Source organism: Sarcophilus harrisii, chromosome 5 (assembly GCF_902635505.1).
Source record: "Sarcophilus harrisii chromosome 5, mSarHar1.11, whole genome shotgun sequence".
Lineage (NCBI taxonomy): Eukaryota > Metazoa > Chordata > Mammalia > Dasyuromorphia > Dasyuridae > Sarcophilus > Sarcophilus harrisii.
The window spans coordinates 228,858,752-228,881,798 of NC_045430.1; the positions used below are offsets into that span (position 1 = coordinate 228,858,752).

General features: G+C 33.9%; 1 protein-coding gene across 1 annotated transcript in view; it reads right to left on the bottom strand.

Moving 5' to 3' along the window:
• GPR158 (G protein-coupled receptor 158) overlaps window positions 1-23,047 on the bottom strand; it is a 386,507-nt gene that overhangs the window by 178,170 nt on the left and 185,290 nt on the right. Inside the window, exon 4 of the mRNA XM_003771868.2 lies at window positions 14,298-14,503. Within this exon, the coding sequence (XP_003771916.1) occupies window positions 14,298-14,503 (206 nt within the window). The remainder of the gene's footprint in view (window positions 1-14,297; window positions 14,504-23,047) is intronic.

Here is a 23,047-nt window from a genome sequence, read left to right on the forward strand (position 1 = left end):
ATTGTTGGAGTTGTGAACAGATCCAATCATTCTGTAGAACAATTAGGAATTATGCTTAAAAAGTTATCAAACTGTGCATACCCTTTGATCCAGCAGTGCTACTATTGGGCTTATAACCCAAAGAGATATTAAAAAATGGAAATAGACCTGTATGTGCCAAAATGTTTGTGGCAGCCCTTTTTGTAGTGGCTAGAAACTGGGAATTAAATGGATGTCCATCGATTGGACAATGGTTGGGTAAATTGTGGTATATGAATGTTATGGAATATTATTGTTCTGTAAGAAATGACCAACAGGATGAATATAGAAGCTTGGAGAGACTTACATGAACTGATGCTAAGTGAAATGAGCAGAACCAGGAGATCATTATACACTTCAACAACAATACTGTATGAGGATGTATTCTGATGGAAGTGGATATCTTTGACAAAGAGTCTTCTCTAATTCAGTTCCAGTTCATCAATGATGGATAGAATCAGCTACATCCAGAGAAGGGACACTGGGAAATGAATGTGGGCTACTTGCATCTTTGTTTTTCTTCCCAGGTTATTTTTACCTTCTGAATCCACAGATTTTCTTCTGCAACAAGAGAACTATATGGATCTACACACATATATTGTATCTAAGATATACTTTAATATGTTTAACATATATGAGACTGCCTGCAATCAAGGTGAGGGGATGGAGGGAAGGAAAGGAGAAGTTGGAACAGAAGTGAGTGCAAGGAACAATGATGAAAAATTACCCATGCATATATTTCTGTAAATAAAAAGCTATAATTAATAAAAAAAGAATAAATTACAGATTAATTTCCAACTTGCATTGGTAAAAGAAGTTCTCTCACCATGCATCTCCTAAAATGATGAAGTCAATAGTCCATATCAAAAAAAATTAAAACAATGACCTAGATAGAAATTTATTAAGAGATTCCAAAGCACATATGATGCATCTTTCAACTCATACTTTTGCTGAGCAAGGTCCTTTCCCCAAACCACTGAAATGGCTAAAAAGGAATTTTAATTAGTCATGGACCATAAGCCCAAAGCTTAAGAAAAAATAGATCATTATAAAGCAAAATCTCTAATACACATTTGTGTTAGGAAACAGCCCTTGTACTGTTATTTCTTTAAATTATCACTATCACTATCACCAAGATTATGATGACTACAGTGAGGTTAGTGAACACAGGATAAGATGATAGATTTTTAGAAGTGGTTGGAAGAGTTGAATTTGCAGAATCTTATTTTCCCCAAGGTAAAAGCCAATGTGGGTTAAGTACAAAGGAGTAAGGCATCTCAAAGATTGCTTCTATTTCTGAACTCCTATAATAGAATAGATATACAAGCATAGAACACACTTAAAGTGTCTCCACCTACCAATATAAATCTGTCTTATAAAATGACATAAACCTATATACAAAACCTCATATAAACTTATCTATTACAATAAAAAATAACAATAATGATAGCAATTATAGCTATCTCTTCTACATCGAGGGGGTAGAGGTATGGTACCTCCTTCCTATATCATTTCTTCTGTGATGTGGAAAATCCATGTAAAATTTTTTGGCCCTCCTTTTGTGACAGAAAAGAAGTTTAAATTATTATGATATTAAAAGCTAAAATAGATTGATATTATATAATAGTATACATATATTTTATGCATTTCTGAGTTTCTAACCTTTTTTGGGTATCATTTATTGCCCTTCACATATCATCTGTGGCTTTCACCAAACTCTCAAAAAATTTCCAATACTTTCTTATGTCAACCTATGGTTTATTGAAACTACAATGGGAAAAGTCGAAATGTAGAACAAATAACTAGCATTTTAATGTTTACAAAATGCTATCTGCAGGTGTTCTCTCGTTTGATCTTCCCAATAACCAGGTAAGTGCTATTATTATCCCTATGTAAAGGGATAATATGTAAAGATATGGGCATGATAATATTTTAGCCACAACAAGATCAGGGTTTTGTGGGCAGAAAAACCCTGGAATCTGAAAGAGAAGGAGGAAAATAGCAGGAAGAAGTGTATAACTTCTTCCTCCAATCAGTGTTTGCAGATAAATGCTTGGGTAGTTATTTGTTCATTCTAATAATATTGTCATGGATGCAGATATTTGAGGGATTGCCTTCAGTATTTTGACTCTCCTCCATGAGAGGGAATTTTTTTTCCTTTGAGTTTGGATTCAGTTTTCAGGAATAGAAAAGTCATTCAGGACTTTTACTGGAGGCAGTAAAAGAGAAATAATCTGTATGATAAAATTGAATGTTTCTGCTTGGATAAAAAGTGAGGTATGACTATAAAGTCATGGATTGCTCATCTTGCATCACCTATAACCTGATATCAATGATCATTCCCACAGAGGAGCTCAAGAAATGGTTTGAGTAATTCCAGCATCCCTGGAAATGATGTAGAACCTTCCAAAGTAGCTTCTCTAAAGGATCTTTCTTTATTAGGATATAACATTTCTGGTGTGCTTGTAAAAAAAAGCATTTGCAGAATTTCATTACTTTATAGTGACACCTCATAATTAGCTAGCAAAGCACCACCACTACAGCATTATATAATATGTCTTATTTGCTTAATTTGGAGAACATCACTCTGTTTTAATTACAAGAGTCACCAATGGTTCACAATGTGCTCTTGGGTACATCTCAGAGCAGCCGTTTTTCCATTTGTTGCTGAAAATTGTTGTTTCCTTCTTCCAGGGAATGAAGGAAGCCTCATATATATTTATGTTGCAAATGCACTTAGAGACTTTATGGAGAAAATTTCTATAAATCATTTTTTAAAAAAATCAGCACACAATAAAAGGACACTTGTTAAATTTTTACACTTTCTCAGGAGAAATGAATTTTCATATGAACATAAATGTTATTCATTGCCCACACCAGTACTTTATTACTTACCAGTCTATTCAAGAGTTTATTTTTGAAAACAAGAATATGTAAGACTCTTTTAAGAGCAAAATCTTACATATTATTTGTGAATACACATTTAAAAGGGAGGTGAGGGCTTATTGAAAGCATTTTTAAAAATACAAATGATAGGCATTATATCAAAATATTTAATACATAGATATACAACTTTGGATACATTAACAAAAAGTAACTCTTTGAATGCATCTAGAATTTTACCCATTTCTTCCAATTAAGGTCCTTGAGGGCAGGGATTATTTGTTTGTTTTGCCTTTCTTTGTGTTTAATACAGATTTGTAGACTAGCTAACCTGAGAAAGATATCTAAAGGAGGTTTGATTTCAAGAACAATAATAAGCAAACTTTCTTTTCCCAAGAAGAGGAGGATGACTTTTTCATAGTCTTTTTTAATCTTTATTATAGTACTTATATATAGTATAATATCTATTATAGAAGCTTTCTTGAAATGGAAATTTATTGTCTCATAATTTGAATCCTCTCTTATGTTCTGCTGTGTACATAGCAATTATTTTCCTTTTCTATTTTGTATTTTTTCTAAATAAATAGATTTTAAAATATTTTGTTTATTTTAATACATATTTTATGAATTATGTTGGGAGAGAAAAATCAGAGCAAATGGTGTTGTGCCACAGTTCTCTTTTATTATCCTGACTCAGTTTCCCTAAATTGTCCTGCCTCAGTTTCCCTGAACTGTTCTGCCTCAGTTTCTAATTATTCTGGTCAATACTGCAACATTATCCCTCTTTCCTAATGATCCAGATAAGGAGAAAGACTTTCTATCTTAGACATCATCAGAATGTTGGATGCCTCTCCCCATTTTCTAATCCCAATTATCAGATATCTCCCATGCCTCCCCCCATCCTGTCAGTTTCCCTAAATTGTCCTGCCTCAGTTTCCCTGAACTGTTCTGCCTCAGTTTCTAATTATTCTGGTCAATACTGCAACATCATCCCTCTTTCCTAATGATCCAGATAAGGAGAAAGACTTTCTATCTTAGACATCATCAGAATGTTGGATGCCTCTCCCCATTTTCTAATCCCAATTATCAGATATCTCCCATGCCTCCCCCCATCCTGTCAGAACCAGATTCATAGTCCTGTTCCCGCTCTCAGAACCCTGACTCTGCTCCTGCCTCAGTCTACCCCCTGTATCTGAGCCACATGCATATATATGTCATTGAGAATCACATGCTTTGCTGGATTTTTGGAGACGATAGTCTCATTCAGCCCTGGGACCAAACCAAGGATCAATTTGGTTCCAGTAAATATCTCCCTTTCAAATAAATTATTAAAAACTCTCTAATCTCTCTATCTTACCTCAATTTCTCTGGCATTACAATGGGAGATACCATGGGAGAGATTAAAAACAAACAGAAAAATGAAGTGAACATAGCTTATGTTGATCTATATAAGGTCTCCTTAGTTCTTTCTCTGGTTGCAGATGACATTTTCTGTCCAAAGTCTATTGAAATTCCTTCCAATCACTGAACCACTGAGAACCAAGCTTTTCATAGTTGATCATTGCACATTCTTGCCATTATTGTGTACAATGTATTCCTGGTTCTGCTTATTCTGCTCAGCATAGGTTCATGTACATCTTTCCAAGCCTTTCTAAAAATCAGCTTGTTCATCATTTTTATAGAACAATAATATTCCATTACCTTCATATACCACAACTTGTTCAACCATTCCCCGACTTATGGGTATCCACAGGGAGGGTGACTTCTTATAGTTCTTGGAATATTTAGAAGGTACCAAAAGGACTGTTATCCCATCTCACTGCATGGGATGCTTAACAATAATTTAAATTTATGCCATGGAAGATAGTCTAATGTGAAAATAAAGTAATTTTCATTCAGGTTATTAGGTCCAAACAATCTTTATATTAGCCATTAACTTTGCCAGGATGTCTTCTACAAAACCATAATTAATGTCAGTGCTTATGACAACTTAAATTTGCATTATACTATAGGGATGGAGATGAGGGACCTGCTACAACACTGGTGAAGAAATTCTCCTTACAGGACACTTGAACATCTCTCTGTAAGGCATAGTCATAGTAAGTTGCCTCCATCATTGTCTTAGATTAGCTCTGAAAAAAAAACTACCTCTTTAGTAGCCCCATGTGCCTTGAGAATCTCCCTCTGATTAAAAAAGGATAAAGAATAAATATACACCTCGTCCCAGATTCTCCACTTCAGGGACCACAATGTACCACATGGGCTGCAGGACTTCGATATATCCACACACAAAATACCATCTTCCTCTCCCTATTTTTCAGCTTCTTTTTGCATATTTTTAGTTTGTGAACTCCTTCAGACCAAAATTTAGCTTACTTTTCTTTGTACCCTCAGTGCCTGGCACATAATAGATATTTAACAAATGCTTATTAACTGACCAGAGAATTATCAAGATATTTTTCATGTAGTACTTTTAGGTTTATAAAACATTTTCCCCACAACTCTGTCAACCAGTAGGATGAGAATTATTATTATCCCCTTTTACAGATGCAGAAACTCTATTTCAGCGAGATTATTTGTTTTGCCTATAGGCAACTACCAGATATCCAGTATTGGAACTAGGATCCCTGGGTCTGCACATTCAAATTCAAAGTTCTTTATACTATGCTTCATGATCTCTGCAAAATGGTTGGGACTGACTTCTTCTGAGTCTCTTGCCAAATTTGCCTGTATCTGAAGGAACTTTAAACTCTGAAGAATTATCTGCTTTATTTCTGAGTGAAGAACAAAGCTGGGCTCTCTCTCTCATCCTGACAATGGAGTGCTTAGTCACCAGAATGGATTGAAATGTCTAATTTCTAATAATAAAAATAGCTTTAAGAAGGTAAAATATGTAACACAGAGATGAGGTAAGTGAGTTTTGATAAAGGAAAAAGAAATCTTTTGAAATTCAGAGCTTTTTCTTACCAGAATGAATTCAGACCTCCCTTGGGCTTTGTTCCATTTAACACTGGAAAAATGATAATTTCTTGATAAAAATAAATGTGTGTGCATGCATGTGTCTGTGACTGTACACACACGTGCATTTGATGGTAGAGGAGGGTTAGGGGGTTGAACCTTTTGAAAAAGATGAAATTACTTTGAGCACTTTGAGAATAACTTAAACTGAATACCTTTGGGAGAAAGAAGAGGAAAATGAATACAGATTGTAAGTACTAAATTTCATTTGAAATACACTTAGGTTTAAGCATTTGGGGAAAAGTACTTGTCACAACATATTTTAGATTATGTCAAGCTCAAAATATTTGAGGACAAGGTAGCAGATCTTGCAAGGTGATGACAGGCCCCAGAATCACACCCCTGATGGAAATGTCATCTACTCATCTGAAGAGTGACTGGATATTGATATTATGTTTTAGGAAGTAGAATGGTCACAGTACAAAATTATGAAACACGCTAAAGGTGTCTCACCATCTCCTGGGTATCTAAAGTTCATGAGGTGCTCTTAAAAGGCAAAGGGATAAAATTACAATGGCTGATATTTTGGCATGTGTATCTTTCTATATAGTATCACACTAATCCCCATAATTTTAAAGTTGTCAGAGGGTCCCAAAAGTATTATCCTAAAGCCTCATCGTGGCATGGAGGTGGATTCCAATTATTGAAGGATATGGCAATGGATTATAGGCACTACAAAAATTGAAAATTTTAAGTATGACTCAATGGCAGGTTACATACCTCTTACACAAGAAAAAACCTAACTCTTTAGAGAAACTAGAAATCATGCTGATCACATGATCACAATTCATGATGAATTTTTCACTCTTGCCAATATTCAAAGATTATCTCCCAAGTCACATGTGGACTGTGATTTGCATTAGTGAAGAGAATGTTCATACTGTTGAATTAAAATACCAAGTATTAAGTCCTAGAAACGATTATTTGGCAATAATATGGAAAGATATATTCATTCCACTCCATTTTTGGGTGCAGTTCAAACTTATCATTCAAGGTATATCTTTATGAAAACTTTAAGGATAAATGTAAGAAATCCAAACACATACTCCACAGGACTACTGCATTGTAGAGGAGAAAGGGACTCTAGAATTTAGGAAGGCTATTTGCTACAGTAGATATAAAACACAGGGCTTGGAATCAGAAGGACCTAAATTCCAGTTTGGCATCAGAGACTTTTTAGCTTCATGACTTATGGCAAACCAATCTCTGCCAATAATACTTATTAGGCATGTGATCCTAGGCAAATCATCTTAATCTTGTTTGCCTCAGTTTTCTCACCTATCAAATGAGCTGGAGAAAGAAATGGCAAACCACTCCAATATTCTTTGGCAAGAAAACCCCAAATGGGGTCACAAAGAATAGAACATGACTAAAAAGATTGAACAACAATGAACGCTCAAGGCAATCAATCAATCAATAATAATTTGTTAAGTGCCTATCATTTGTTACCCAGTTATCTCAAGAGACAAAGATAAATGTTTTTTTAAATGGAAGATGAGGAATCTAGAATCAAAATGGTGATTTTAGTCACCATACTTCCTCCTAATATCGAGAAAGAAGATATGATTTATCCATCACAGGGCTAAAAACCAAAATAAACCCTAAAGAGCAACTTATGGGAGGAAACATTAACAGTCTTAGCTATACCTTCTTCATCTTTCCTCTCTAAAAAACATATGGAGAAAATACAAGTGGACATCTGGCATCTAGCTTTGGAACATCATCCTATAATAAAATTCATAAACCTTCAGAGTTAGGAGACCTGCCTTGATTAGAATACAGTCCAGAGAAAACCTTTCAAAAGTTAGAAGTTAGAATTAGATTTAGAATATTTTTTACAACAGTAAATAGCGAGCAATGATTTTTTTTATCCCACCTTATGCAAAGAGTTAACAGTTGCCTTTCTAAGCCATAGCTTTGGCAATCCCAACTTTAAAAACTTTAAGTAAAATCTGTCATAGATGGATAAGTAAATAAATGAATAAATGAACAAATGCCTGAATAAAAACATAATCAAATAATTTACTAAGCCATTTTAATGATTGTTAATTGCCAGCATTTATATAGCAATTTATATATTTGATTACTGTGTTGTTTGCAACATCTTTAGAAATTAAATTTTATTTAAGCCTTACTACAATCCTGTAGGGTAGGTGCTATTGTTTTCTTTATTTTAAAAAAGGAGAAAACTAAGGCAAGCAGTGGTTAAGTGGCTTGCCCAAAGTCATGTAACAGTCTTTTTTATCACAAGTCCAGCACTCTGTCCATTCACCCCCTAATATATACATGACTCTCAAAAACAACAATTTCAAAATTTAACAAGTTCTCTTTTAGATGATCCAATTGTCCTAAATGTTTTTAAAATGTAGTGTCCAAATTTACTTATATTGAAAGAATTCAACTTATAAATAAAACTGTGTGTAAAGTTGATCTAGAAACTTCTGCACTCAAGTCCTGTTGCTTCATCATGATATGGAGTTAACAGTAGATTACTGAAGCTGATGCCAGTAGAACATAGGCTCTGGATGTACATCAGGTTGGAAAAGGTCTCATTTATATGACCAGTCTGTCATCCAAGGATCAACCTAGCAAAATAGAGAGCTCCATCACCAAAGTGGCTCCAGAAACAGTGCCTTTTTCAAAGAGGACCACCATGACCTATTATTTGGTAGAAGGATTGACCTAAATGACAGTTTGAATGCCTACTGAAATGATGAATAAAAGAGTTTATACTTTATGAGAGGAAAATTCAATCCATGGGAGACACTGGCACAGGAGTGCCCAGCACAGCATGCCCTCAATCACTGAAGGTACTGTGCAATATGAGCAAAGCAGAATTGAATTAGCTCAGAAGAAACACAAGATGCACAAAGTTAGAGAACGCATCTCAAATGTTCATAGGACTATTTGTGTCTGCATTGTGGTAGAGCTTTCTGAGCTTGTATCACACTACTCAGCTACAGTTGGACACACTGTAACTCAACCTGAACATAATAATCCTCTCACATTTTGATCTTCTTCGAGAATGAAGGAGAACAACTAACGAAGCAACCAGAGGAAAATGGGACACATACAGAAGTGGTAGTTAGAAACAGTGGAGAGGAAAGTCAGAGTACAGTTATTGAAGTACCCAGAATTTGACTGAGATGTCCATATTGAGAAACTGATTTTATTGCTGTGTTGATTTGATTACTGCTCTCAAAGATAGAGTTGGAAAAGCTGAATAAGGTAGTGGGAGGGGGGAAGAATGGTTGGCTAGGTGTAGCACAGAGATGGTTAGAAAGGGGCATAATCAACCCTAAAAGATACAACAGTTCTATAAACCTTCTTTGGAGTTTGGTGTTACCTTCTTCTCAATGGTACATAGATTTCCTAATTAAAGTAAATTCAAACTCTTTTGGGTTTGAGGTCATCTGGAGAATCCTACTTTCAGGAGTTGTGGATAAAATCAGAGATACCTCTGGTTATCCCAGAATTCTACACTTTCCAAAATTCACTACTTACCTCCCTGACAACAGCTTCACTAGCTAGATTCCCAAAGGAAACATTAGACTCATCACCTGGAATTTTATTTAGCATATGTTCTGATAGCTGGGGTGACAGGGATGAGTCAATGAATAGCAAGCAATTCCTACCTAGTTGGTGATTAGGAGTCAAAAGCCTTCAATCCTTTAATCCTAAAAGAGTGTAAAAAGTGTATTTCAGCTCCAGGTCAAGATCAGTATTTGCTACATATCTTGCTCGAGCAGAATGAAAGATATAGATTGCACCATTCATACCATCCTACTCCCAGAATTAGTATATTCCTGTCCCATTGTGCTACTTCCTTATTGCTTTGAGTTTGAATAACTCAAAAAGAAAAGGTAAATGTGAACAAAAGGAAGCAGTCTTAATAGTGAAATACTAGACATAAATTATGGTGCATTTGATGTAGAATAAAGGAAGATATCAGGTTTAGCAGTCATTTCACTAAAATACAAAACAAATTATAAACCTATTAGTGGAAAATGTTGGCATCTCCATTTGTATAATTAGAGTGAGTATTAAAATGTCATAATTCACTTTTATAGAAATTAATAAGAAAAATTAAACCACATGCTATATTAAAATTTTCATTTTCCAAGCCATAAATGAGCACTGTTGGCAGATTTTTTTGTCTATTAAGAGCTAATTTAGGAACAACAACAAAGAAAAACTAGTTAATGTGGTGAAAAAATAGAATAACAAAACAAAGCAGACAGGGAATGTTCATAATTTTTGTAACAATGAAATCATTTTTAAAACTTCTAAACTTAAACAAAAAGTGTTAAATTAACTCAGAAGAGGCCCAGAAAAAATTATTTTGAAAAACATAATAAATTGCTATTGCTCACAGTATATCTCCCTTTTATTCAACATTTAGTCCAGAAATAAATTGTATTAACACCTAACATTATTAAGTTGTTAGAAATCATGCACTCTCGTCTGAATAACTAATAAAAAATATGTTGTGTCATAACATGTGGTATAAAACCAGAAGAAGTAATTTCAAAATATTTAGTACCAACAACTTATAAATAAAAATATAAATATTATTTTTTTTACCAAATGATTACTTTGCCAGAACACTACCTTTCCTTAAAACACATACTTCTCTATCATCTACAGTTACTGACATATCTTTCATTCAGAGGTACTGGGGCAAAACGTGTATCACTAGTCCTAAAATTTAGACAAAATTTAGAAAATATATAGTGCTCTAAATTTTGCAAAGTATTTTATCCAAAAACAATTTTGTGAGATAGGCAACACAGGCAGCTAGGTGGTACAGTGGAAACAGTGCTGGAACTAAAGTTAGGAAAGCCTGAGTTCAAATTCAGCCTTTTATACTTAATAGCTATGTGATCCTGGGCAAATCACTTAACTGCTATTTCCCTCAGTTTCCTCCACTGTAAAATGGAGATAATACCAATCTCTACCTTATAATTTTTGTGAAGATCAAATGAGATAAAAATTTATAGGGTACTTAGCATGTCTGGAATATAACAGATGCTTAATAATAAACATTCAATAAATGATTATTAATAATAATAATAAATGCTTATTCCTTTCCCTCCATTTCCCTATCTATTATCCCATTTTACAACTGAGGCAATTAAGACTCTTTCATGCACTGTTTCTTTTATGCACTATATCTGACTCTAGAGCCCAAATCCCAAGTTGACATAAATTGATTTCTATTTTGATGCAGTTAGGTACCTTCAGGATGAACGACTTTAAGTGAAGTCTGACAGAATTTTATCAGAAAATATTTATATTTGTCAGAATATCCAAATGTCTTTTAGCCTTGAAAAAGAATTCAGGTTCACCCAACTTCCTTGTTTCAGAGATGAAATATCTTAGACCCAGAAAAGTCAGATGATTTATTCAGTGACCAGCATCTTTCCACATTTTTCCCCTCCCCAAATGATATTTCCTTATTGCCTCAAAGATCTATAATTTCATTCATATTTTTACTTTTCTTAATGGGGACTTCATAAACTTGGGTTGATCTTAATTGAATGCAACTCCATCTATAACTCTGCAGTCATAAAAAAAATTCATCACCTGGTACACACTCCATTGGTGGTGAAATTCTCTGAACTTAACTAATTCTCTTCATTCCCTCATTCTTCTTCCCCTACCTATTGCTGATCTCTATACCAAATGAATAACCCATCTGAGGAAGGCATTCTAAGTCTTACCAGCCCTCTGGCATAACTTTCAAAAATACAGGTCATCTCAGGGACCTAAGCTATTACATAGTAAGATATCAGTAGACCCTTAACTTAAAATAAATCTAATCCAAGTATCTACTCCTCAGAAGGATATCATCTCATTTTGCAGGTGAAGAAACTGGGAATGGAGAAACTATAATTTATCCAGGATTAAAAGATGTAAGTAGCAGATGAAATTTGAACCTAGTTTTTTTTTTTATTCCAGATATATTCTTGGTATTACACAATGTCAACTCTGACAGTAGTCAGACAACTTTATCAGACTGTATAAAATTTAACACATATTTTGTTACAAATGAATAAACAAAGGGTCAGGCTTCACTAGATGAACAACAATTTGTACTTTCTAAGCATCTGAGAACCTGATTTTAATGTACCGCTCCATGCCTCAGTTAATGATACTATCTATTTAAGATCACTATTAAATAAGTGTATATCATTTACATAATAGGAAAAACCTCACACAAAGGAGAATTCTCTTATGCTAACACTGGGATCTATTATACATGCCAATTCCCAGGGTTTTTCTCCATAATAGAAATACTTCTGAAATCCAAAAAGTTTTGTAATTTGAATCAATCTGTACCATTTTCAAAAACAATGTATAAAAGAGTATAATAAATTAATTGGGGCAGAGAAAGAAAAAAATTGCCCATTATTTTCTCCCAAAATTTTAATTTTTCTTAAGATTTAGAATTTTCATTTCTTCTTTTTAAAAAAATTTACTATTCTAATCAGCAAAGAGTCCCACAGTTTACAAAATAGATGACTTGCTGGACAGTGCTATTCAGAAAGTTGTTCATTTCCATGATATGTAAACATTTACAGTGGCAAACATAAATACCAAAATTTATAAACCACAGACTCATTTTTCATCTTGTTCTATATGACTCCTGAAAAGATCCCATTGGTTAAATTCCTGAAAATTTAATGACAGTACTATCTGGGATTACTATTATCTAAGAAATTAGAGCAAGATCTCCCCAAATTATCCAAATGCATTTTCCAAAAATACAGATGCGATGCTCAAAAATACATAATCATCCAGGTGCCATCTTCAATGATGGCTGAGTGAGCAAGAGGGAATCAGAACACCCAAGTAATGTTAAATGGCTACCTACCTGGAAAGAATGTATAGAAGAATTCAAAAAAAGACTTCAAAAATCAAAGGAAAGACATTGAGGAAAAACTAAAAAATAATAATAAGGAAAACCATCCAAGAAAAACAAGAAGATTATGGGGGGAAAGTTAACTAGAAAAGATTACACAGAATCTTAAAGAAGAAAATAATTCTTTGAAAATGAGAATTGAGACCAAGAAATAACAAAATAAAATATAAAAAGTGAAAAAATATAACAGAATATGAAATATAAGTAAAACAGTAGATCTGGAGAATAAATCAATAAGAGAAAATATCAAAATAATTGAACTACCTTAAAGCTATAACCAAAAAAGGAGCCTTGAAACAACAGTAAAAAAAGAAACATCAAGAAATAATCAAAGAAAATTTTCCTGGAGGGAAAGTACATGAGGGGAAAGTAGAAATAGAAATAAAAATACCCATCAATTACCACCTCAAAGAGACTATGCATGAGAAACACACAGGAATATTGTTGCTAAATTTCAAAAAACCCAGATTGAAGAGAAAATCCTCCAAGAAACAAATTTTAAAAATTCAAATATGTTGGAGGTATAATTTATATTTGTTACATGAAAATGTATAACTTCTGTTTAAAATTGACATCAATAATTGGTTAGAGTTGAATATGATCTGACTCTAAAAAGCAAAGCTATTTAAGAAAAGATAAAAATAGTAATTATGCTATAATAATGAGGTTCAGAGGAAGAAACGACAGAGGCATTAGAGAGAGAAGAAGAGCTAGTTCTGAAAATCAACTCATGTCAGGAATGGGTTAAAGAGAAAACAATATATACATGTACATGTATACCATAAAGGGCACAATATACTCTAAAATCTACAAAGAAATAAGGGGAGAAAGGAATAAGATAAGTTGACTTAGACAGCTGTATAGATGTATTATAGCAAGACAAGGATAAAGAGGGAAGCAAAAGGTAATATAGAATAAGGTGGGGATTGGAAGGGTGTTTAGATTAAGGTGGGGTGGATTATGGTATGTGGACTAATGGGAATGAGAAAAGATAGGTGAAGAAAAAAGGGAGGAAATCATATTCCTATAGGTAAGTAAAAGGAAAAATGTCTATATCAGTCCAATTGCATAAATATGGTATTTTAAGAAAGGGGAAGAAGCAATTGAGTGGTGCAATGGATAGAGAACCAGACCTGGACTCAGGAAAATTTATCTTCTTGAGTTCAAATCTGTCCTCAGCAACTTACTAGCTGTGTGACTCTGGGCAAGTCACTTCATCCTGTTTGCTTAGTTTCCTTATCTGTAAAGTGAGCTAGAGAAGGAAATAGCAAACTACTCCAGTGACTTTGCTAAGAAATCCCTATATAGGTCACTAAGTGTTGGACAGACTTAAAACAAGTAAACAAAAAGAAATGTGAAGGAGTTCATGTGTCTTCTTGTAAAATATTTGACTTTTTTGCCTCCCCAACTCCCTGTCCCCTATATGGACTGGTCCAAGAATATTTCCAAGTACCTTTGCTTTGCGAAAGTGGTAGACAACCAACATGCTAATGAAATCAAGGAGCATACACAGGATTTGGAAGGAGATAATGGCCAGACGTAAATACTTGTCTTCTTGAGCAGTGCAGGGTCTGTCATCAGCACAAAAGGAACAGCCTTTCCTGCATGGCAAGCAGATATGGACTTCCTCCAGCTTCTCATCCCCAGCAAAATGGTGATCTGAAAGTTTCCAAAGAGATCCCAGTGTTAGTGGTATGGCAGAACAAGTTAACAGGGGACCCCAAAGTCAGAATCTATTTTTCACATCTTCATTTCTGTCCCTTCTCATCCATTTAGATGAAAAGCACACATGCTACTCTTCTGATACACTCTGGGTTTTCTTCATAAGGAAATCCTGTCTTTATTACTATATTAAATAGACCAAATCCAGATTTTCCCATTTTTTGAAGACCCAAATGTCTTCAAATGGTTTTCCAGAATGAGTGAAGATCACTGGCAACATGCAACAAAGGAAAGAAAACTCCTAAGAGAAGTTACAGACTTTCCTCCTAGAGTCCCTCCTATCCAAGACTTGGGAAATAATAGATCTTTAGTATTTACTAGCTTATTTATTAATTCATCAAACGTTTATTGTTTATCATTGCTTATTAAACAACTGATCAAGAGTAAATAAGGGAGCCAATTATACCTATTTCACATCCAAGAATATCCCAAGCTGTCAGAGCTTCTTGACCTACATGGCACAGAATCTGAAAGGCCACTTTGATTGCTCTTTAATTCAGCAAAAATGCTATCAACTAAGTTCATTAGTTCTAAATTGGACAAAATGGTACTTAATCAACACTTCCTTCAATATGCAATTGCCTGACGATGATGCATCCCTTGCCGAGAGCACAATCTATACTTATGGACTATTTGTATAATTTCTCACTTTGCTTCCCCAAAGAATACTTCCATACTATAACGGACTGATATTGATCCTTCCTCAGAGTACAGAATTTTTTGTCTCACTTATCTAGCAATTTCTAGCCTAGTTCTATTCTTTGGTGGGATTCAGTTTTAACTAATATTATGTATAGTTCATTAACATCAAATAGTCACAAATTATCTTTTAGAGTTTTGCCGAAATATATACATGTGAGTCTATAGCAAATACAATATGCAGTAAAACCTTAAAGCATTTTGTAATTCCAAAAATGTTTTAACATTTAAAGAAGAATTTTCTTTAAAATATATTTTTTCAATAATAGTAATTCCCTCTATTTTTCATCTTTAGTATCTGCCCTTCTACTTGTTCCTTTCCTGCAACTACATATAACAAAAGCTACTTAGTAAAAGAATTTCTAAAATCATGAGGAATAGGTGTTAGATAAAAAGATACCAGAGGTTAGGATGAATGCCCTGAATGAATATCATGTTGTGGATATTGTTTTTAAAATACAGCTACAATATTCACATGTTTTACTGTATTTGTCCTTTCTCCTAAGAAATTAATGCAGCGGAAAATGAGGTATTGCAAACAGAACCAAATTTGTTTCTCTTGCATTTTTGCAGCCATGACCCAGACTGTCCAACAAATGACTTTTAAAAAGCATGGCACTTCTGTAAATAAACAAATCCATATTAAAAAATAAAGAATTTTGGATAAATAGATGGATGAAAGAAGGATGGATAACCAAACAGATAGATAGAAGGATGAGTGAATGGATAGACTGATAGATAGATAGATAAATGATAGAGACAACCAATTTAAAGGATTTATTATATGCCAGGCACTCTACTAAAATGCTGACAATAGAAATACAATAAACAAGTCAGACAAATCTTACCCTTAAGGATTTGCTTTTTAATGGGGGAAGATCACACATAGAGAGAAGCTAGAAAGTAAGCAGATAGATTCTTCAGGAAGTGTAATAGAGGGCTGAGTCCCTGTAAGATAGGACAAAAAAAAAAAAAAAAAAAAAAAAAAAAAAAAAAACCTCACCTATCAGAGTTTGGAGAGCCAGGAGTAAAGTTCAAGGTTCCAATGGGGTGGAGTTCATTGGATAGTAGAGCCATTAAAATGAGAACAACCAATTTGATCCAACAGGCATTTAATGTCTATCATATACTGAGGCTTGATCTAGGCAATGAGCACATTTATTCAAGATGATAAAGGAACAGTGAGAAGCATACAGGGTCATGTTTTCCCTCCACCTAAATTTGTATCCATTTTAATATGTTCTTAAAGAAACTATTTTTATTTATTTTGTATTATTTGACATCTCTCCACCTTTCCTTATATTTTTCTTGTTTATCATTCTTAATGATATTACATTTGTATGCTAAGTTTCACATTGGATTTATTTTGCATTTGCCTAGACTTCCATGTAGAATGGTTAAAATCTAGTTGCCTTTGTATTATCTAAAGGCAAAACAAATTTCAGTGTTCACTTTCATCTCTGTTAACCTTGGGCCATTACCTGAGACAATAAAGAAGCAAACTTGGCAAGGAATTACAGGGCATAAGAGGTGGAAAGATATCAAAAATTACTAATTTGTATGTGTAAAGTATAGCCTATGATACGTGATCTCTGTCATTTGAGATGTGCAGTTTGCCTTTTCTCTTGTGCAATACCTTGCTGCCATTTTCACCACAAGGTTCTAAGTGTATCCTAGAATTAGTTCCCAGTGTTTAGAGCATCTGAACAACAACAAAGAAATTTTCATTTTAATAATACTCTCTAGACTCCAGCAACAGTTTTAACTTTCTCTGGATTTTTCTCAGATTTTAGAATCTTATCAGACTTTTACATTCCTGTGAATAAGAAATTCATCTTCCTATTTAAATTTTCTCCTTCCTGTTTAAAGTTTTTGATAACACATGCCTGAAAAAGTTCATTCCTTCCCTAGAATCCTACTTCTGTGTCAAAGACTTACATAAAATCAGTCCCGAGTTCTCAGGATAACTTTTGTTTCCCATTATGTCTATATACCTATTTTCTTTGAAGAAAACAGCTGATAAGCAAATTGGGTTGAATGCTGGACCCAGAAGCAGAGAAAAGCCTGCTCAAGTCAATTAATTTCTATTCTCAGTTTCCCACTTATTAAATGGGTATAATAATAGCACTTATACAAGGCTGTTTTAACAATCAAATCAGGTAACTTTTGTAAGCCTTAAAATACTCTTTAAATGGGAGTTTTTATTATTTCCAAAATCCATTGTTTTTGGTTTTTGAAGGTATAAAATTAGCCAGTCTTGGTAATTGAGGTCCTAGAAAATTCATGGGGAAGCTCAACTACAAATGTCCACTTCTTAGCCTCATTGTGTACAAGGGGAGGGTAGACTGACCAATTTAAAAGTAGTTTTATTAACACAGCATCAGATATAACCACACCAAGGAAGTATTGTCTGGATCCTGACTTAGAGTAGATCCTGTGGATTATTTCTCTTTATCACACAGTAAGTATATTAGCACCTACAAAATATACAATAACAAAATTCATCCCCAAATCTTTCAAAATTTCTGAACTTTGTAGGGATCTTGGAGGAGATTAAGCACTATGGTACCACTCTGGCATCTTACCCTCTTCCATTAATTTGCAGAGGAAGGAATAAAATCACTCCTCAAATTGAAAGTGAAGATTCAAGCAAATTTGATCAGATTTGTCTCTTCCTCAGCTTCCCTTTTCTACAATGAGCATCAATCAATTAAAAATTAATAAATGCTCACTATTGATCAGAGATTGTCAAATGCTGGAGTTATAATTGCTGGGGTTTAAATCAAAATGTTTCCTACCCTTAAGAAGCATATATTCTGTAGGAAAAGACAAGATAGATAGACAGATAGACAGACACATTGATAGATAATAGAGAAAATTCATTAATACAACAGGGATCTAAATAAATATAGTCCTCTTATGACAAAAATGACCCATAATGCAACCTTTTACCCTAAAACATCTACACAACTACTTTCTTTGCAAAAACAGTAATTATATGTTCCTTTCCTCTTGTTATAGCAACAGAATCAAATTTTTAAGGACCAAGAATAGGAAAAAATTACTTTTAACAATTTCTTTCTGAATTTATTCTTTTCAGTACAACCATAATTCCAATATTTCCAATAAGTTGAACCCTGTAAGGGCTCCCCCAGAAAGCCCATAGCCCAACAAGAATAGCTCCTGTATTATCTGAGAGAGTCTAATAGACAAAGGGGACTGAAAACAGCAACCTGAAAGTTCTGATAATGGAACAAACAGAAAAGATCTCTAATTCCCAGATTTTTATCAATTTAACAATGATTTTTTTTACATTGTGGATAGCCTTTAAGGATCTTCATATAACACCATAATTTTATGCAAACCTTCTTAATATTGTGGGGAACTTTTCCTTGGTTTGGATCACTTATTCATTTCTAATAGCTTTTTATGAAAAGATATACATGCAGAAATGCAAATTAAGACAACACTGAGATACCCCTACACACCTGTCAGATTGGCTAGAATGACAGGGAAAGATAATGCAGAATGTTGGAGGGGATGTGGGAAAACAGGGACACATACATTGCTGGTGGAATTTTGAATACATCCAGCCATTCTGGAGAGCAATTTGGAACTATGCTCAAAAATTTATCAAACTGTGCATACCCTTTGATCCAGCAGTGTTACTACTGGGGCTTATATCCCAAAGAGATCTTAAAGCAGGGAAAAAGACCTGTATATACAAGAATGTTTGTGGCAGCTCTCTTTGTAGTGGCCAGAAACTGGAAACTGAGTGGATGCCCATCAATTGGAGAATGGCTGAATAAATTTTGGTATATGAATATTATGGAATATTATTGTTCTGTAAGAAATGACCAACAGATGATTTCAGAAAGGCCTGGAGAGACTTACATTAACTGATGCTGAGTGAAATGAGCAGGACCAGGAGATCATTATATACTTCAACAACAATACTATATGATGATCAATTCTGATGGACCTGGCCATCTTCAGCAATGAGAAGAACCAAATCAGTTCCAATGGAGCAGTAATGAATTGAACCAGCTATACCCAGCGAAAGAACTCTGGGAGATGACTAAGAACCACTACATACAATTCCCAATCCCTATATTTTTGTCCGCCTGCATTTTTTTATTTCCTTCACGGGCTAATTGTACACTATTTCATAGTCAGATTCTTTTTGTACAGCAAAATAACGGTTTGGACATGTGTACTTATTTTGTATTTAATTTATACTTTAACATATTTAACATGTATTGGTCAACCTGCCATCTGGGGGAGGGGGGAGGGGAAGGAGGGGAAAAATTGGAACAAAAGGTTTAGCAATTGTCAATGCTGTAAAATTACCAGTACATATAGCTTGTAAATAAAAAGCTATATAACAAAAAAAGGATACACATGCAATGGAGAACAAGCCAGAAGCATAACAAAGAAGATAATCTTTGTTTTTCTCTCTCTAGATTAAATGTTATTCAAATAAAGCAGGTTTTCTTTATTTAAAGTTTAAAAAGAGCAACCCCATGTCCAATTTCTGTCCCTGATGCTCTAGCTAAACTGATTCTCTTCTTTCTTATTTCCTCTTACTAGGAAATTTTATTGCTGAAATCAGTTCTAAACATCATTTCAAGATGATCACATCCAGATCTACATTTCTCTCACTATCTCAATTTGATTGCTTCTGCAGTTTTACTGCTGGTCCCGTGTTTCCAGATAACCACCATTCCTGAACTCCAAGCCCTTGATTCAATAGGAATATCAATCAACCTGCATGAGATCACATCAGTGATAGAGGATTCAGCCATAGCAAGCAAAAGGACATGACTCAGTCCACTTTTGCCTAATGTTTGACATCTACCTCTCAGAAACAAAGTAAGACTTAGATAGATCCAGGAAGTAATATCACTCTGCCTTTTACTGAGAAGTTCAGCCACCCTGAGAAGCCATTGACCAGACGACTTAGTTTACCCCTCTCCCTGATACTCCCCTGGAATTTATAATCTCTGATTCTAATAATTTCCATATATTTCTGGGTTGCTCTGAGAAAGTTTTTAGTTGGTTTTTTTTTTTTTTGGTCTTTCTTTTTCAGTGTTGAGTGCTTATTTGTTGTACCCAAACAAACTTTAAGCACCTGAAAGTTATAAACCAAGTCTTTTAAGTCTTTTGAAGCTATCTTCTCTCTCCCCATCCCAATAGCCCCACGCAGTGCCTCATATTTTGTTCCAGAGAACAGAGAAAAATAGAGGCAAAATCACGAGATACATAATTCAGTGTTTCAAACCTAAGTCAGTCATTGGCCCTGCCACTCAAGTTCTTTACTTGTGAACTAAGGCGACTAATACAATATCCACCTCACAGAGCTTTTGAGAGCAAAAACTTAGATCATTCAAATCAACAAACATTAAGCAATAATGGGAAAGTTCCTACTTTCAAAGAGCATCTATTGTATTCATCTAATTCACTTTATAATGTGTAAGGACTATATATTAGTGATGATGATAATGACTGATGCCATTATCATCTCTTCCCTTCCTTCTTAAGGAAGAATTAAGAGTCCAAAACTTTGACTATCCTCACACACAAATATCTTTGCCAGTTGGCCTTCACCTCTCTAAAATATGATTAGGAATCTTGTCATCTGTCCCAAAGTAAGTTGGCTAAAATCCAAATGTTACTAAGGCTCTGGATCTTTCTCACGTAGTACAGTATTCAATGTTTGTATTCATATTAAACATTTCTAATATAATATAATAGTAGGTATAGAAAGGAAATTTTAAACATTTTACTACTACTGATTTAGCTGTACAAAATCAAGTACATTTATAAATCATTCTGCTGCTTCTGTTTCCTAATTTGGATAATAATCATTTGTAGGATCCTTCAAAGTCCACAGTTGAAAGATATTTTGCAAAAATAATCTAAGACCACATAACATGGTAGTCTTTCTATAGCTGCTCATCTCTAAGAAAAGATTAGATGTAACCTTTGATCCAGCTGTACTACTACTGGATCTGTATACCAAGGAAATCATAAAAGAGAGAATAAGAACCCTCAAGTGCAAAACTGTTTTTGCAGCTTTTTGTGGTAGCAAAGAAATGGGAAATGAGTAGATATCCATCAATTGGGGAATAGCTGAATAAGTTATAGTATATGGAATAATATTGTTCCATTAAAAATTATGAACAAGCTGATTTGAGAAAGAACTGGGAAGATTTACAGGTACTGATGCTGAGCAAAACAAAGCAGAACCAAGAATAGATTGTACACAGTAACTGCAATAAACTGTTAAATAGAAAATGCCATCTGCATACCAAGAAAACTGTGGAGACTAAATGTAGATCAATACATGATGTGTTCACGTTTTTCCTTTTTCTTCTGTTTTTTTTTTTTCTATTTTTAAAGATTTTTCCATTTTGTTCTGATTTTCCTCTCACAACATGATTCATAAACAAATGCATATTATTAAAAAAAGATAATGTACGTGTATAACCAGAAAAAAATTAAAAAGAAAAAGAAAAGATTAGATGACCAATTGTCATATATAAGGATCACTACTGTTGAGGTGTGATCAGTCTCTAGGACTATTTCAACTCCAAAATCTGGGATTTTGTGATTATCCATTCTATTGAGGGCCAAGAAACTTATGTCTTAATGTGAAATAATAAAATAAACATATCAGTAGATATATTTGTATATTTTATATATGTGTATATTATATATATATATGTATGTTTTAATATAAATATGTATATTCTGTATATAAAATACATGTGTGCTGCCTAGCTATAAAAATGGCTAGCTCATATGCAGAATTGAAAGATTATCTAATACAGGATCTGACTCATTATTTTCTAAAAGAAAACGCAATTTCTAGTTTTGAGAGGAACTAGCAGAGGTTTATGGATAGATGTTTGTTTCTTCTTTTATCTATCTTCAGAAAAGGTCTGAGGCTAGAATTATATTTGTCTTCCATACTTTAAAAAACTTTCTGGTCTAGGGCTATAACCCTGGAGAAAACAATTTCTCTTGATTACTCTTAAGTCAGGTGAGTAATAGTTAGATGCTTAACTCTCTTGCATCAAATCCTATTCACACAAAAGACCTTCAGGAATAATAAAAAGTAAGTAAACCTATTTATCTAAGCAGAATAGTAAAATGGAGGAGAAAACTTCATATATTAGAATAGATCAGGGTTTTCAAACTTTTTTGCATGCCATGAAACCCTTTGAAAAAATTATTGAAGACTATGAAACCCTTTCCAGAATAATTTAAAGGAATAAAATAAAATAGGATTAAAAAGGAAACCAAGTATACTGATATTAAAAAAATTTTTTTTTAATTCATAGATTCCCAGATAAAGAAATCCTGGAATAGGTCAAAGAATAAACAATAGTAAACGATTTCTTCTACAGAAAGAAAAAGGATCTAAGATTACTAAAGGAGAAGGAATGATCTCACCAATGGAGTCCATTTTTTAGGATTGACAATAATAGCAATCAAAGGGCATGATAGGACCTAGCTTCCCACATACATGGCTCTATGGGTTCTATTAGCCAATTAAAAGTTTGCACACTTAATCATCTCTCTTCAACTCCTTCTAAGTGTCCTGCAACAACATCTCATTTAAAGATATACAGTTCTGATAAAGCATTCTCTCAGCCAAATAGAAGTCATGTACATACTCAGAATAATGTCATTCATCTAGAGGTGGAAACAAAAAGGTAGCAAGATACAGATTTCATTTCACCTGAGTGGAAATGGATGGTAAACTCATATATTATG